Source organism: Bufo bufo, chromosome 1, assembly GCF_905171765.1.
Source record: "Bufo bufo chromosome 1, aBufBuf1.1, whole genome shotgun sequence".
In the NCBI taxonomy this organism is placed as follows: Eukaryota; Metazoa; Chordata; class Amphibia; order Anura; family Bufonidae; genus Bufo; species Bufo bufo.
This window is the reverse complement of record NC_053389.1, coordinates 435,877,242-435,895,600: the sequence shown is the minus strand read 5'-3', so window position 1 is coordinate 435,895,600 and position 18,359 is coordinate 435,877,242. Positions and strand designations below refer to the sequence as shown.

The 18,359-nt window shown below is 39.4% G+C and overlaps 1 protein-coding gene across 1 annotated transcript in view; it reads right to left on the bottom strand.

Annotated features, from left to right (window-relative positions):
• The window catches only part of LOC120978618 (homeobox protein EMX1-like), a 40,784-nt gene extending 22,719 nt beyond the window's left edge, over nucleotides 1–18,065 (bottom strand). Inside the window, exon 1 of the mRNA XM_040406876.1 lies at nucleotides 17,521–18,065. Within this exon, the coding sequence (XP_040262810.1) occupies nucleotides 17,521–17,809 (289 nt within the window). The 5' untranslated portion in view covers nucleotides 17,810–18,065. The remainder of the gene's footprint in view (nucleotides 1–17,520) is intronic.
• Nucleotides 18,066–18,359: the final 294 nt, after the last annotated feature.

Genomic DNA, 18,359 nt, shown 5'->3' with positions numbered 1-18,359 from the left:
GTGCGGAGTCACGAACAGAAACACCAGAGAAGCACTCCGTAGTGTCTCCATGGGGTTCCGTGCCTCTGTTCCGCACCGCAGCTCTGGATTACGGACCCATTCCAGTGAATGGGTCCGCATCCGTGATGCGGGGGGCACACAGCCGGTGGCCGCATATTGCAGACCCGCAAGCTTTTTGCTTATGCCATAGTTCGCACAGATGTGTATTTCAGTAGCCTCCATGTCAAGCTGGTCTTCAGCTCCATGCCAGGATTTATTTTCAGTAGCTTGTTTCTTATGTTGCTAGTATTGTTTACTTCATTATTTGTCCATTTCATATTGTTTATATTGTTCATTAATGATCTGAAACGCGTAAACGATAAGATTTTATCTTTGTATGTGTTCCAATATTGAATAAAGACTTTATGGATTTTAGGGAGTACTACTTCTTGGTCAAATTTTGGGACATTTGGTGTGAAAAGAAGATAACGATATTATATTTGAACACCTTCATGTCTCTTTTATGATGTGCGACATTTTAAAAAGTTTCTACTCCAGGCAACCCCCTCTGGTGTACTTCTACAGGCGTTCAGCACATTGCACTTGCACTAAACATAATAATAATGTGCGTCAAATTTGGCACAACCTTACAAAACAAAGACAGACTTAAAACTGACACCAAAACCACAGCAAGTGATAAATCCCCCCCATAGACTTTACTTTTCTAGTTACGTCTGGCCCTGAGGTACTTTATAGCGTGCAAGTTACACAGTATAATAACATTTAGACACAAATATTATACGAAAGATCAATATTGTGTTAAACCTGCATCCTGAAAGTAGATTTAATTCACTATAGTCTGGGAGCTGACATGTCCTGTGATCCAATGTTTACACATAACGATCGCCAATAACTCTTCTTTATGCCTTTCATTAATTATTCTTTCTGCACCTAACAAGCATCAGGTTAATCTTCCGAGCAAGGAGGTCATGCTCATTTTTATGAATTTTGTCTTTGATGTATAATATTTTTATCACTTGTGGATGATTATTTTGCTTTTTGACATGAGGTAATTATTGTTGCGATCTTTCATAATTATTCAGATCCAAACTTAAAGGGGTTGTCCGAGTTATGAAAAAAATTATATATAGCACTGTAAATCTGATGGTCAGCAATATATAACTAAGCTAAGGCTACTTTCAAACTAGCATTTCTATTTTCCGGTATTGAGATCCATCATAGGGTCTCAATACCAGAAAAAAACGCTTCCGTTTTGTCCCCATTCATTGTCAATGGGGACAAAACATAACTGAACAGAACGGAATGCTCCAAAATGCATTCTGTTCCGTCCTCATACCGGAGAGCAAACAGCAGCATGCTACGGTTTGCTTTCTGTCCCGGGATGCGGAGCAAGACGGATCTAGCATGACACAATCTGACACAATAGAAAACGGATCCGTCCCTCATTGACTGAAAGTGGAGTTCATGACGGATCCGTCTTGGCTATGGTAAAGATAATACAACTGGATCCGTTCATAACCAGCAAAAACGCTAGTGTGAAATTCGCATAAGCAATATTTAGGCAAAAAAATCTATATTTCCTCATTTCCCTGGTTCTCTTCTGGCCCTTTGTTTACCTGCAATAATAACAATCTCTGCCCCTCCCCCTGCTCTGCAAAGGGAGTTAATAGAAGTGCCCTGAGTGACATGTCTGCCTGCTGGGAGACTCAGCAGCATGTTGTATGTGTAGGACTACAGGTCCCAGCTGTACATTGACACTGCTGACACACACAGGATCTTCTCCCTACCTGTTCTTGTGCAATGCTCTGCAGAACTCCTCCAGTCTGTCAGCTCTGTGTATGCAGGATGAGGAGGGAAGATCCTGTGTCTCTTCACTGCCTGCAGCTACTCAGGAAAGCCTCCAGCCCTTTCTGCCCCTGAAGGGGTTAAAGTTTCCTGAAGAATCCAGTGAGAGAGCAGACGGCAGTGCAGGGGGCGTGGCCAGCACAGTGACGTCTCGTGTACAGACACATGTCTGCTCTCTCAGGCTTGTGCACAAAACATCATCAGAGCAGGGAGAGAAGCTGACATCACAAGTCATGTGAACCTCAGTGAAATCTGAGAAAGCAGCAACTGCAGATAAAGTAAGTGCATGGTAAAGCCTTTACATTTGATTAGTTAGAAACATACAAAGGACAACAAAATAACTCGGACAACCCCTTTAACTGCTTTATGAAAGCAGCCTTTGGATCAGGCATCACAAAATGTGGGCACAGATTAATTTTCTAGAGTAGGGACAATTGGGATACAACAATATGGAGTAAATATGTCAGTAAATGATGGTCATATGATTAAAAATGTTTTCTTATTCTTCTTTCACCATATTTTTATTTTGAAATAAACTTTAAAAAAACTACTGTTTAGGCCTAACCTGTTCTGTTAGGATAATAAAATAAAATTTTGCATACATTACTATAAATCATAAGCATAACATGCGGCTAGATTTACGGTAAAGTTTTGCCGCTATGTTCCTAGTACAAGTAGGCAGGGCTAACTCAAGTGGGCAGGCAGGGCCTGCAATACCAGAGTGCAGCACAAACTACTGCCTCAGCAGAACCAAATACCACAGTGCAGCACAAAACACTGCCGTCCTCACCACCGTATTCAACTCTTTCACCATCCTGAGGACGTTCATACAGTTGAATTAAGGAGGGCTCCTGCGGATGCTGGCCAGGTGTATATGTAACTAATGCTCCTAGCATTAATTAGTGCTTAGACCATCAAATTGTTATGTACCTGTCCGGCAGCCAGGAGGAGGGCTCAGGCGGCCACCTAAGCATCAGCCCACCAGGAAATTTCCTTGTAGGGTCTATGGCCAATCTACCCCTGAAAGTGCAATTTTGGCATGGCATCAATGTCACAAACATACTGAAAAGAATAACTGACTATAGCTTTCAATATTACTGTATAAATGGCAAATGTGTGCAATTATATAGTGATATAACTGTATATGTCTGGGGCATAAGTCCGGACTGTGTGAAATGGTTATCAAATGGCCAAACATAAGGAGTGTGAGAAGAACCTGGTCCTGGAGTAGCCCTCCAGTTCAAGAAGAGGAGAGCAGACACAACATTTACATGGTGCCCTCTTTGTCATCTTTTTGCAGATCCACCGATTCCTGGGCCTCTAGCCCTACCTGATGTAGACTGTGAATTGGTAGTCCAAGAAACTTCTGTGAGCAGCACTGGACAGGCAGGAAGTTTTTTGGACTATCCAATGAACAGTGTTCAGCCATCTCAGATGACAGAAGAGTAGCTTGGGAATCGGCAGATCTTTAGCCGAAAAGAGAAAAAGGAGATCACTATGTAAGTTCAGATGTATTGTATTAGTGAACTGTTTTTCTTAAACATAACTGAATACTATGTTGTATCTATTTTCTCCTAGCTTGGATAACATTGGGGCAGATTTATGAAAATCATCAAAAAATGTCTTTCTTGTCCATAGCAACCAATCAGAACACTGCTTTCATTTTTCAACAGCAAAATAGGAGATGAAACCTGTGATGTGATTGGTTGCTATGCATAATTAAAGACAGTTTATGTCTTAGACAGTTTTGATAAATGAGGCCCATACCGTCCAGTCACATGCAAGTGCTTTGGTTACCTTCAGTGCTCAAGTAAATTTTCAGTCCTGAAGAATATATGAGTAATGGAGGCAACTAACAATTATTTTGCACTGCACTAAAAACAGCCCACCTTAGTGGAAATTGGTATAGAGTACTCAGTGGCACACCAATCAATCTTTCCCACTTTTTCTCCAGACAGTCCAGTCTCAAGAGTTTTACAGAGCTTAAAGGGGTTGTTTTCTCAAGTACTCTAGCTACCGTTCCTCCTTGGATTGTTTTTTTTTTGTTTTTTTTCAAAATTTACCTCATTTGCAGTTTTCTCTTATCCCCCATGCTTGAATCCTTCTACCTGGTTTGTCAGGTGACTGCTGTCCTGTCATGCCTTAGGGCAGTGAGATGTGTTGTGACATTAGCAGGACATGTGACACTAACCAGTTCATTTTCACTCCACATATTGGAAATGTTCTGTGTAACTGGATTTATAACAGACACAGCTTGTGCTAAACTCTGTCATTTGTTAGAGAAAAATGAATCCTTATGTTTATCTATCTGTCTATTATCCATATGCCTGTCTGTCTAGCCATACATCCATGTTTGGCGTAGCTATAGGGGGTGCAGAGGTAGCAGTTGCTACCGGGCCCAGGAGCCTGAGGGGGCCCAAAGACCCTTGTGCCACATAAGAAGACACCAGTATTATAGAAAGTGCTTGATCGTCACATCTCTGGCTAGAGGTAAGGGGTTAGGTCGAGAATTTAGCATGGGGGGGTGCTGTTTAAATTTTTGCCTAAGGCAGCACGAAGGCTATGTGCTTCCCTGCCCCTGGCCACAGAGCACTGAGGGAAGGGGGTCCCAAGCTGAACTCTTGCACCAGGGCCCATGAGCCTTTAGCTACGCCTTTAGAATAACGCAGTTTTGATAAATGGTGGTATTTGGGAAAAGTGATATAACAGTGATATCTGTTGGAAAGAATACATTTTTATTACTGGTACAACCCACTTAAACTAACACACTATTTGAATTCATCCGATATTATATGAGAAATATGATATACAGTATATTGACCACATCAGTGAATCACAGATGTGTGTGCAGATTTTCCACTGCAGAATCAGTTTCCCATTGAATTGAAAGAAGAGATTCCCGTACAGAAAATTCACAACATATCAAAATTTGGGATCGGTCTGAGTGCTGAAACCCCCACGAACCCTAGAACAAGGAACGAGAACCGAGTGCATATTGCGCTTTCACTTCTTGCTGCTTAGGACATAATTGAGACGTGCCCATAGACTTCTATAGAACCCATCTCATGCTGCAAGGAGAGAGCACAATATGTGTGCACTTCTCTTCGCTCGTTCTAGGGAACGATGGGGGTCTCAGTGCTCAAACCCCTACCAATCACAACTTTTGATATGTCTCTATGACATCAAAAAAATCTGGGAAAAGTTGGTGACTAGTGTTGATCGAGCACCAAAGTGCTCGGGTGCTCTGGTGCTCGAGTAGAACTCTTTGGGATGCTCGGCTGCTCTACAGAGCACCAGAGCACAATGGAAGTCAATGGGAGAACCAGAGCATTTAACCAGGTACCCCCTGCTCTGAAGAGGGGAGGGTGTCTGGTTCAAAGGAAAAAGTCAGAAATTGATGGAAACACCACTATAGCTATTTATGCAGGTAATTATATGTTAAACATTATTTTTCAATGAATATGTTGTTAAAATAATCGGGAATTTAGGTCAGCCTCGTCAACTTTGTTAAATCTACATGTGATTGTTGGATCATAACTCCAGTTTCCTGAAGGACAATTCTGTTAAATGAAGTTTTTCTAATTGAACTGATAAGACGATGCAGACCTGGTATGGAAGAATAGGATCCAGAATTGTCCATCCCATCTTGCAGATCTGCCGCTTATCTGTCTCATTGCCCTGACATATTTGCGCAGTTTGTATAGCAATGGCGCAAAGTTATTCCATTACCACATCAGTTATATTTCTCATTCCAACATCAAATAAAACTATACATCATATACACAATGTTCAATGCATGGACCTGATGTCCTGTCTTGTAAAACCCCTGTGCAGGCATCCTGGTATTCCGGTAATGCAGCAGCAGCACCTGGTATGGTGGACTGAGTCTGATACTACAGCTCCAGATATTCTGCTACATCAGGTAATTATTAACCCCTATAGTTACTGACATAAAGACCCCAGAAAGCGTAGTAAATGTGGCTGCCATTTTATTAAAGTATAGCTGCGTAGCCGCCAACAAACGTGAGGGGGGGAGACTCGAGTCAAAATGGTGGTTGTCCCAACACTATGGTGACCCTTTAATACATTACACAGATCTCACTCCACCGCACAGGTAATCAAGACTGACTATGAGAACACTAGTCGTGATAAATCTCCCCTATGGGGCGCAAATGGTTACAATGGTAATTATCTCCATTTTTCACTTTAGATATCTTTGCTATGAAACTGTCCATCAAAAGAACACATAGGGGGAAGGTACGGTGTAAACAAAAGTATTTAACGTTTTGAAAAATGTCTAGAAAAAGAAGCTAAACCGGGTTATAAATAGCCGAAAATTCTCTAAAAATTGAGCTGGTACTTTCACACTTGCGGCAGAGGATTCCGGCAGGCAGTTCCAACGCAAACAGATGCATTTGTGAGACAAATTCGGATGCAGATCCGTCTCACAAATGCATTGCAATACCGGATCCGTCTCTCCGGTGTCAACCGGAAAAACGGATCCGGTATTTTTTTTTTTCTCATTTTTAAAGGTCTGCACATGCGCAGACCGCAAAACCGTTTCCGTTTTGCCGGAACACTTGGAGCCGGATCCAGCATTAATGCATTTCAATGGAAAGTGTTGAGGATTTTTGGCCGGAGAGAAAACTGCAGCATGCTGCGGTTTCTCCGGCCAAAAAACGTAAGAGGGACTGAACTGATACATCCTGAAAGGAATGCTCTCCATTCAGAATGCATTAGGATAAAACTGATCAGTTTTTTTCCGGTATTGAGCCCCTAGGACGGAACTTAATACCGGAAAACAAAAACGCTAGTGTGAAAGTACCCTAACACTTCAATGTTGTATAGACTGTAATATCAGGCAGCTGCTGTTAATGTGGAGGAGGCTTGAGGTGTACCTTTAAAAACAGCCAGTAAACATAGGGTTAAAGCTTTACAGATTTATGAAACTGTTTAAAGGAAACACTAGCGCACATTTACTAATCCAGTCTGAAATTAAGACAGTGTAAACCTAGGGGGTATCAGTTATGCAGCACCAGAATTTTGGAGTGATTTTTAGGCTGTTTTATTTTTAGAGGTGGTTGTGCCATGCCCAAAAAATTGCATCTACTTAGGCCTTTTGCACACGACCGTATGTATTTTTCGTTCAGCAAAAAACGGATCCGCAAAAAATACGGATGACATCCATGTGCATTCCGTATTTTGCAGAACAGAATAGCTAGCCCCTAATAGAACAGTCCTATCCTTGTCCTAATGCGGATAGTAATAGGACATGTTCTATTTTTTTGCGGAACGGAAATACGGAAACGAAATGCACACGAAGTACCTTCCGATTTTTTGGCGGATCCATTGAAATGAATGGTTCCGTATACGGTCCACAAAAAATTGGAACGGAAACGGAATGAAAATACTCTCCTGTACAAGAGGACTAAGGGCTCATGCACACGAATGTATTTTCTTTCCGCTTGCGGACCATATGTGGAACCATTCACTTCAATGAGTCCGCAAAGACAACGGAAGGTATGCATTCCGTTTCTGTATTTCCGTTCCGCAAAAAAGTAGTGCATGTCCTATTATTGTCCGCAAATCACGGTCTGAGGCCCCATTGAAGTGAATGTCATTCGTATTTTGCAGATCCATACTGTAGAAATGCTATGCCCAGCCCATATTGCTCACGTGTTTGGTGATTAATAAGTTACTGTTTCCGTTTCCAATCCGCAAAAAACGGATCGCATACAGAAACCATACGCATATGTTTTGTGGAATAACGGAATGGAAGAGGACTTAAATAAGAGAAACAAAAACCTCAGATACAGAACAACGGATCCGTGAAAAACAGACCTGCAAAACAACAACGGTCGTGTGCATTAGCCCTAAGGGTCAGACAGATGTTTTGCGGGCAGGACTTAATTTTGAACAAGATTTATCATTTCAACTGTTTGACAGAAAAAGTCGCAAGTCGCCTTAAAAAATGAGCAAGAAAGACCGTTTCATAAATCTGACCCATTTGAACTTTTCGGACATAGCCTGGGAATCTGGTTACGTGACTCAAATACCAGGTTCTCCCTCTGGGTAGTGATATATCTAGGCTGTAAAATAAGTCATGATGCGAATGGTAGTTGAAAGCGTCATATAAATGCTACGTCTGTTCTTGTGCTGATCATGCTGTTCGGTAAACAATTAGTGGATTAGCACATACCTCTACCCACAATGCATCAGGTGGCCCTGTAGAACAAACCTGAGTCACATGGTGTCATGGATACTTTTCAAACACAATGAAAACACCCTCATTTCACTTCTCAACTCATCGAGCCGTACATTGACCACTTAAACCCTGAGGGGAGTGCGCACTTACTAGCGTCTTATCGTTTTATGGTTAAATGAACAGGATTGGACATGCCAGCATGCCACTATAGTACATCATAAACTGCTGCTGCAACCTCACACCGCTCTCCTGAGCAATAACACACCACCGCATTGTTAGGGAGGCCATATTCTAGATAGAAAGGGTTATTTCATCACCATTTTCAGAATATATTGTAGAATTGTCCAAATCAAATCTACAACAATCTCTCTGTACTAGGACGGTTTTAGGGGCAGGAAACCTGGACAATTACCAGAGTAGGACATGTAAACCGGGGACTGTACCATGAACTCCTCCACTAATTAACCATTATATGGCAGAAATATTTTTACACTAAAATGGCACTGAATTAAAGTTGTTTTTGATCATTATATGGTAGTTTCATTTGGATACTGTATTATCTGAACACTGAATGGCAGTATTGTGTCGGCATTGTATACAAGTAATATCTGGCACTGTATGGCAGTTTCTAGTTATGCAAAATGTAGGTAAAAATGATATATGTGTAGAATAAAAAATATTTTGAAAATGAAGAGGTCATAGTCAGAAGAGAGATCCTACTTTGCTTCTGGCCCACGGCCCCTTCTTCTATAAGACCAGCCTTGTCTCTCAAACCTAGCAGATAGTCTAAGGCCTCTTCACACGAACGTAAGGGCTCCGTGCCCGTGCTGCGGTACGCAATGCATGCGCACCGACCGTGGGGGAGCCGCCTGCCGCTTTATATTTAATTCATGTCATGTGTATTACATACAATATACAAAATATTCAAAGTTTTAAGCATCATGAGCACAGCTGTGTCCATATACTAGTCCACAAATAGGTCCACAAAATACGGATATCTTCTGTATGCATTTCGTATTTTTCTCACTCCCATCAATAGAAAGAAATAGGACAAAAATAGGACATTTTCTATCATTTGCGTAACGGCCACATATATCCACAAAAAATACAGATGTGTGCATGGCCCCATAGAAATTAATGGGTCAGTGTGCTATCCGCAAAAAATATGGTTGTATGAGCACTTGGTATAAAATAAAGTAAAGGTACAGATCAGTCAATTCATCCTTTTAATTTCTATGGCTGGGTACACATATATCAGTTCTGGTTGATCAGTTTTTTTGTGTTTTTTTGGGCAGATCTAGACACTACTGATATATGTGTATGCACAAAACTGGTGTCTACAGCGTGATATCGCTAGACAAAATAAGTAGTATGCAGTGTTTTTATCTCTGGCGCTATTTGATATCGGCATCAAAACTGATGCCCTGGATGAATATGAACAATGCTATACAAAACTACGGAATCGGTTCTGGTTTTGGTTTCTGCACCACGCCGGAAGAAAACCGAGTCAGATCGCTGGTCATAAGTGAAGGATTTGAAACGGTTTCCAATACAGTCACTGTGGCATCATTTCTTATATATCCAATGGAAATTCGTAAAGTAAAACTCTTGTTTGGTGATTTTTGCTTTTCTACTATTTCCATTACTTTCTATCTTTTAATCTGTTCATGGAAACTGATTAAAAATTTAAAATTTTCAGGCTTTGGCGAACTCACTGTTTTAACACTGAAAAAAATAATCTGAATATCAAATATATAGTGTAGATTACTGATTCAATTGTAAAAGTCATTGTTTAAGCACTAAGGTACCATGAAGTCTTTAGATTTTGATTACTTGTTAGTCACATACTCTACAGTACAGAGCAAAAATGATTGAATATCAGCGCAGTCATTATAGCTAAAACTCCACGTTCATGATACCAGGTAACGTGATATCCATGTTCTACAAGGCAAAATCTCATTCATTGCTGCAGATATTTACTGCAAGAGAGCTCTTTTGTAGAAGTGTCGACTTTTCATAGATTTAATTTGTGGATGTATGATATATTTTTTAATCTGATGGCCCAACCTCCGTATGTGCATGCGTACTTTCACCTGTATTGTAGAATCCGCTGCTATCCTTGCACCCACAGGTTATATCATCAGTAATGACTATATTTTTAGTAAATATAAAATCTGTATACTAAAACTAGTTCCGTATATAGTAAGCTGGTAAATCAGAAGCCATCGTTATACTAGGAAGGTTAGAACAATTATAAGGCTTCCTTCACACATAATGTTTTAGTGACAATTTTTGAGGCTGCTAATAAAAAAAAAAATATTAATTTTTTTCACAAGCGTTTTTGACTTTTGGGCGTTTTCCTAAGACATTCATTTTTCTCTATGGAGAAGTACACCATACCTAGCATGGTACCATTTAAATAAAACAAAATGGACCCCCAAAGACACACCACAAGGGAATTTAAAAAAATGCATGGTGTACTGACTATACCTAGCATGGTACAATTTAAATAAAACAAAATGGACCCCCGAAGACGCACCACAAGGGAATAAAAAAAATGCATAGTGTACTGACTATAATAATTTCCGCAAACTTACAGCTCACATCGGGAGGTGGTGTTTATGCACAAAAAGTCATCAAAATGCCACCAAAAAAACTAGGAGGGAAATTTATCATGAGGGTATTAACTGAAATAAGCTTTGTTTTAATCTTCATTGGCGTACTATGCACCAAATTTATCAAATGTTGGACTTTGTTAAATTTTGTGCATCTTTAACTAAACCTAACACTTTTATCTAGAAATGCTATCCTGGTATTTTTACACCGATCCCTTACTGGAGGTAGTTTTCAACTTTTAATTTTGCAATCTCTTTAAAAAAAAGGTGCAATGATAAGTCTGGAGTGAAGCTCATTAACATAGCTAACCACGCCCACTTCCCCACCCACTTTTCAAAACTGCATCGAGGGATCTATAAATGCAAAAAGTCACAAAGGTTGACGAAAACAAGCCTAAAAAGTCCAAAAGACCTATTTTCTTTGACTTTTTAAAGTCAGAATACTGCAGCGCCAGGACGTGATAAATTCCACCCATTGTGTGAAAGCAGCCTTGGTCGTAATTTGGTAAATAGATCCTTTTATTTATTTTTTTAACAAGGTCGTTTCAGAAATTGCTTAAAGTTCTTCATGGAGGTGGGATATAAACTGCTGAAACATCTCACACATTAAATTATAAAAGACTCTGGAAACATATAAAACTACGGACGTCTTATGTTACTTCGGAGATTTACAGATGTTTTGGGCTCAGACATATTTTAAATACATTACTGTATATGGATCCCTTCTGAGATCTCAATGTTAAATGACAAAGCTTAAATTAGAAAGAGAAGGCTATAAAATATTGGAATCTCGATGCCTGTCGAATGGCATGAAATTCTTTATCTTTATGATGTGAAGGTTTTCATGGCTATCCTTTTTACCCATCTCATCGGATGATTATTTTTATATAGCACCACCAAATTCTGGGGCTCTCTACGCTGTAAAATATATACAGATAATACAATGATAAGACATAATACACCATACAAGTCATCAGGGCAAAAAGTGAACACTGTGCAAACCAGATATATATTCCACCAATTCAATACCGCACAGACTAATGTCGATAGGATCTTACAGTGACCCAAGTCTGGTGCATTAGAAGTGTGGAAGAATGGATTTTATAGGCGTAATAATGCCTAAAATGCAACTGCATTATGGACGCCCATACAAATGTTAAGGCCTCATAAACATGATCATGTCCGTATTGGATCTGCCAACCACGGATCCACAAAATACGGATACCTTCCGTGTGTACTCTTGCATTTTTTTTCACTCCTATGACTACAAATGACCATTCTTGTCTGTAATATGGACAGGAATAGGACATCTATTGTACGGATGGCCTATGGATGACATCCTTGTGCTGTCCGTTTTGTTTTTGTGGATCTATAGAAATGAATAGGCCCGTGTGCAATCCGCAAGAAACACGGATAGCAAAATACGGTCGCGTCTATCAAGGATAATAGGGGGGAAAAAGATGGTTGTAGAGAAATATGGAATAATTGGTTTATTACTGTTTAAATTTTTTTTAAAAATGTATTTATTTATTTATTTTCTCCTCTCCCAGTCTGGGTTGGGGTGGGGGTTGGGGTCCAGCGATAAAATAATGTTTTTGATTACTGATTTTTTTTTATATTGGCTGTATTTAAAAAATGTAAAATAAAATATTTTGAAACATAAAGAAACATAAAAAATACGGTCGCGTGCGTGAAGCCTAACTTAAAAAAATCCCACGGCAATGCAGTTTTTTTTCAGCCAAGGCGGAAGTAGATTCAGCAGGAAGGAGTATAATTCCTTCCTTTAGATTTCGCATTCCTGACTTTGGCCCAAATAACTGAGTCAAAAATGCCAGTGTTTTTCTGATAAATGTGTGTGTTAATAGACAGAAGAGTATAGGTAACATAATAAAACATTATTGGCAATCGCTCCCAGCCAAAAGGCCAAATATGATATTGAAAGACTATAAGAAGTGCCTAAAATAGTAATAGGCTGATAGTGCCATCTCTTTTCATTCAATATGAAATAACCTACTCTGATGGGCTACAATGGGGATTACAATATGTTAATTGTATTCCATAGCAAGTGATGTCACAAGCTTCTGTGATTTCACAAGGTACGGCTTCTAACAATATGATCAACTCTTCTCACACATAATTATGCTTACAGGATGATCCTGATCTTCTATAATTACATGGAATTAACATGCAAACAGTTGATGACACTTTGCTGGTCCTACCCTCAGAGCGAAAGTGATCATATTATTGTAATGAATCATTCATTCCCTTCTTCATCCACATGCATTTTATTTCTGGATTGGATTCTACTCATTACTATGCCGCCATATTTTAGGTTATTTCTCTACTATTATGCAGTGCATGTGTATATGAACCGATTTGTGACTTTGATGGAATCGTTCAGTAGATGTCCAGCCACTTGGACATTACCCCTCCGTAGAGGCCTTTCACGTATATCCAGCAATATGGTTCCGTTTTCCTCTGATGTAGTGCAGAAATAGGGAGGGAAACTAAAGCCAGAACTGACCCCATCGTTTTCTACCTGATCATTCATATTATCCATTGCTTTTGATGCCAGATGTCAGATAGTGACAGACTGTATCTGGGCTCTCAGTCTATGAATGCCGGACTGGTGCACAAACGGCCTATATCTCAGAAAGTTCCGGCTGCCACGTTAAAATAACTGGCCAGACAAGTGATTTATGTGAGCCCAGCCTACACCTCTATTGACTTTGGCTATACCTATACATATATATTTTGTGAAACAGGAAAAGGCTCAGGCCGAATATCCAGATCTTGCAGGAAGCTATTGCAGATATCTGGGGCTAAGTTGTATCCATACAAATCAGGGCTCATGCACACAAACGTATTTTCTTTCGATGTCCTTTCCGGTTTTTTTGTGGACCGTATGAGGAACCATTCATTTCAATAGGTCCGCAAAAAAAAAAAAACTGAAGTTACTCCGTGTGCATTCTGTTTCCGTATGTCAATATGTCCGTTCTGCAAAAAATAGAACACATGCCCTATTATTGTCCGCATTATGGACAAAGATAGGACTGTTCTATTAGGGGCCAGCTCTTCCGTTCTGCAAAATACGGAATGCACACAGACATCATCCGTATTTTTTGCGCATCCGTGTTTTTCGGACCGCAAATCACATATGGTCGTGTGCATGACCCCTCAACAATCTCGGTTTTGCCTATTTAATTGAAATAGGCAAAATTCTCAAAATATTCACCCAAAATCTATAATGTATAATGCGTGTGGGAGGTCTGAAAATATGGTTTCTATTGCACCATATAATGGGATTTTGCAATAGAATTGAACAAGCGTGTAATCTAGCCCCTAGGCCTGAGATGGCTGACCTCCGGCACTCCAGCTGTGGTAAAACTACGACTCCCAAGATGCACACTTGCTTGGCTGTTCTCAGAACTCCGTAGAAATGAATGGAGCATGCTGGGAGTCGTAGTTTCACCACAGCTGGAGTGCCGGAGGTTAGCCATCACTGCCTTAGGGCCTTATATAACCACAGGTTCCCATGTTCTGTCCACTTACCCTTTACTCTAATCATCTACATTGGGGAGCTGTACATTTACCTACAGAGGCACATGTTACACAAGGACACCTCGAAGCAAACATGATAGATGATATGGAGCAGTACTTGGATTTGGAATGACCCGCCATGAAATATGAAAAGTCTTATGAATAGATATAAATGCCCATTGTGAAATGGCCTAATAGTCTTAAAAGTGAAGACCTTAATAAAGTGTCAGTCATAATCGCAGCGCTTATCCGGGTTTCAATGCACTGTGATCAGGGCATAATGCAGCTGGTGATAATGGGAGGGGTCACGCATGAAACTCGGTGTTATGAGAGGGTCTACGTAAGGCTAGAAATGGTAGCATTACACATTATTAAAACACGATATTCAACCCTTTTTCTTATTTTTCTTGAAAGCGTTCAGGGTTTTCCTGTTGGAGGCCCAGTTCCCAATGTATAAAATAGAAAGTGAAACTCTATGACATTTTTCAGATATCATGAATTATTAAACACTTACTAATTAAAATTAGATCTTTCCTGTTCTAATTTTTCCCAAATCATAAAGAACTTTCCTAAATCAATCTCAAATTTTATATCCAATTTATGTTTTTTATGAAAAAGTCCCAATGAGCCTGAGGCAGGAAGACTACAGCAGTATTTCCTACTCTAATAATATAGAAATATTAATATCACCGGTAGACTGGTTAACTTTTGTCAGAGACGGTGACAACCGATCAAAGATTGATGCATCCGATTAAAAAAAATATAGTTTTTATTGTGCATCAGATACACCAGGCACAGGGAGAACATACAAACTCCATGCAGATGTTGTCCTTGGTCGGATTCGAACCTAGGATCCCAGCGCTGCAAGGCATCAGTGCTAACCACTGAGCTGCGTGTGTATGTATATATATATATCTGCACATAGTTCTTTGCTCTTAATTTGATAGATATTAGAAAGATAGATGTGAGATAGATAGATAGATAGATAGATATGAGATAGATATGAGATAGATAGATAGATAGATAGATAGATAGATAGATAGATAGATAGATAGATAGATATGAGATAGATAGATAGATAGATAGATAGATAGATAGATAGATATGAGATAGATATGAGATAGATAGATAGATAGATAGATAGATAGATATGAGATAGATAGATAGATAGATAGATAGATAGATAGATATGAGATAGATAGATAGGAGGGAGATAGATAGATAGATAGATAGATAGATAGATATGAGATAGATAGATAGATAGATATGAGATAAATACATAATAGATAGATAGATAGATAGATAGATAGATAGATAGATAGATATGAGATAGATAGATATGAGATAGATAGATATGAGATAGATAGATAGATAGATAGATAGATAGATATGAGATAGATAGATATGAGATAGATAGATAGATAGATAGATAGATAGATAGATATGAGATAGATAGATAGATATGAGATAAATACATAATAGATAGATAGATAGATAGATAGATAGATAGATAGATAGATATGAGATAAATACATAATAGATAGATAGATAGATAGATAGATAGATAGATAGATAGATAGATATGAGATAGATAGATATGAGATAGATAGATAGATAGATAGATAGATAGATAGATAGATAGATATTAGATAGATAGATAGATAGATAGATAGATAGATAGGGGATAAATACATAATAGATAGATAGATAGATAGATAGATAGATAGATAGATATTAGATAGATAGATATTAGATAGATAGATAGATAGATAGATAGAACTATAAAATATGGAGAATGGAATGTTCTAGATTCAGAGTTAACTATTTTCTTTCATACAGTATGTGAGACAGAATATAAAGAAACAATCTTACCACATTGGTCATAGAAAGAGACAATTTTATAAACTATGTAAGTTACACATTTAAGGGGTTCTGTAATTATAATGCGCAGAATGAAGTGAACATGGACTGCCCAGTGTATGAGGTTAGATCATAACCATTTATTTTGATAGATATTCATAAAACGTATTATTATTATAATTATATATTATTAAGATATTTATATTTCAACAGAGTTTGACAAATCCATAAAGTGAGATGAGTAAACTATTGATTAACTGAGCACATACATTTCCTACATTCATATGGGTGACAACCAGCGTTCATTATCTGTGATCTCAACACTAAAATCTATCTATTATCTATCTCTCTTTCTATTATCTATCTATCTATCTATCTTATATCTATCTATTTATCTATCTATCTATCTCATATCTATCTATCTATCTATCTATCTATCTATCTATCTATCTATCTCATATCTATCTATCTATTTATCTCATATCTATCTCATATCTATCTATCTATCTATCTATCTATCTATCTATCTATCTATCTATCTCATATCTATCTATCTATCTATCTCATATCTATCTATCTATCTATCTCCTATCTATCTATCTCATATCTATCTATCTATCTATCTCATATCTATCTCATATCTATCTATCTATCTATCTATCTATCTATCTATCTATCTATCTATTTATCTCATATCTATCTATCTATCTATTATCTATCTCTCTTTCTATTATCTATCTCATACCTATCTACCAGTATCTATGGCATAGCTATCTATCATCTACCTATCCCTTGTAACTTTTATTTGATCTATTATCTATCTATCCATGGATGTCTCAAATTGTGCTTTGTATCCACATGTGTAAATCTATGGTCAGTTTAATATGGCCTGGAAATGGTTCCTGTTTGACTAGGGATTTATTTCATGTAGAAGAAAATACAAATGCTCCTGTTCTCCCAGTCCATAAGGTTTAGTATTTCTGGTAGAACCACAGGTTCCAGCATTCTTTGCTGGCCCAGGCTCGTACGCATAGCTTCTAAAGGCATAGCCAGTGCCACCAATCATAGCACAGACAAATAATAAATCAATGATGAAAATAAATACAAATATCTACCGCTCCCACGGTGCAGAGACTTTGTCTACATCGGTCACCTATACCGTCGGGCTGTATGCAGAGGTCCATGGAGTCAGTGGACAGGGGGCACTAGCTGCTGCTTGTACTGGATGTGAATTCACATCATAGTTTCCAATGGAGATTGACTGCACTATAAATGAAATGAAGAACATGTTCCTCTACAGACAGAGAAGAGAACCTCCATTAATTCTGCTATATGGTGTATTGCCTTGGAGTGCCTGTACCCCAGAGAATGGTCATTTGACATCCCCCTACTCTACATCAGAACTTTCAAATCTAGAACACTGCTCCGTATCTACAGCTGTGCAGCAGCACTCACCAGGCAGCCGGTGCCGCAGGATCCAAGGGCAGAAGCTGAGGGGGTCCCTGTGCAGGATGCGGTGCTGGGGGATCCCCAAGCCGTGTCCATAAGGGTTGACAGGCGGCTCCGGGAAGACCAAATCTGGGGCCCCAAGGAGGCGGATCCCGGGGCGGAGCGGGCCAGGAGGAAGCCCGTGTCCTGCTTCTGGGTACTTTAGGGCAGTGGGTCTGAGAGGTTCCTCTGGACTTCGGTCTGGACCCACTAAAGCTTCAATGGAGAAGCCTTTCCTGGCCGGAGGTAGGAACATGGTGCTGCCCCTGGGGCAGGTTACAAGGGGCAGGCAGAGGCGGGCATTACCCAGTGCCAGTAGAAGTAGAATCCTGGGCCGGTTCCTAGAGCGTACCAGCTCTCATCAGTTCTCCCAATATCCTGGATGTGAGGTCTACTCTGCTCCTGACGTCCTCCAGGATCTAGAACATCTTCTGGACAACTGTGTGCTGCAGCCAGGTATGGGTCTAGCATCAGGGACTGCTAGAAGAAGAAGGGTGAGGAGGACAGGGAGAGGGATGTGCGCGGATCTCACTTATCTCCTCCTCTGTATCTGCCCTCAGCTCCAGTCACACCCATGGAACCGAGCTGGGAGGTGCCACCAACACATGTCACCCATGCTGGAAATCTACCACCTGCTGCAGGTCCTGGGCACAGTATTATTCCTAGCAGCTCTGGGGCATCACAATAGCCATACAGTCACATAATGCTGGATCCATATCAGGTTTTATATGATACATTAGTGAATATAAATATAATATTCTAATGTCCAAGGCTTTATATGTAACTAAGACAACGAATTATATATT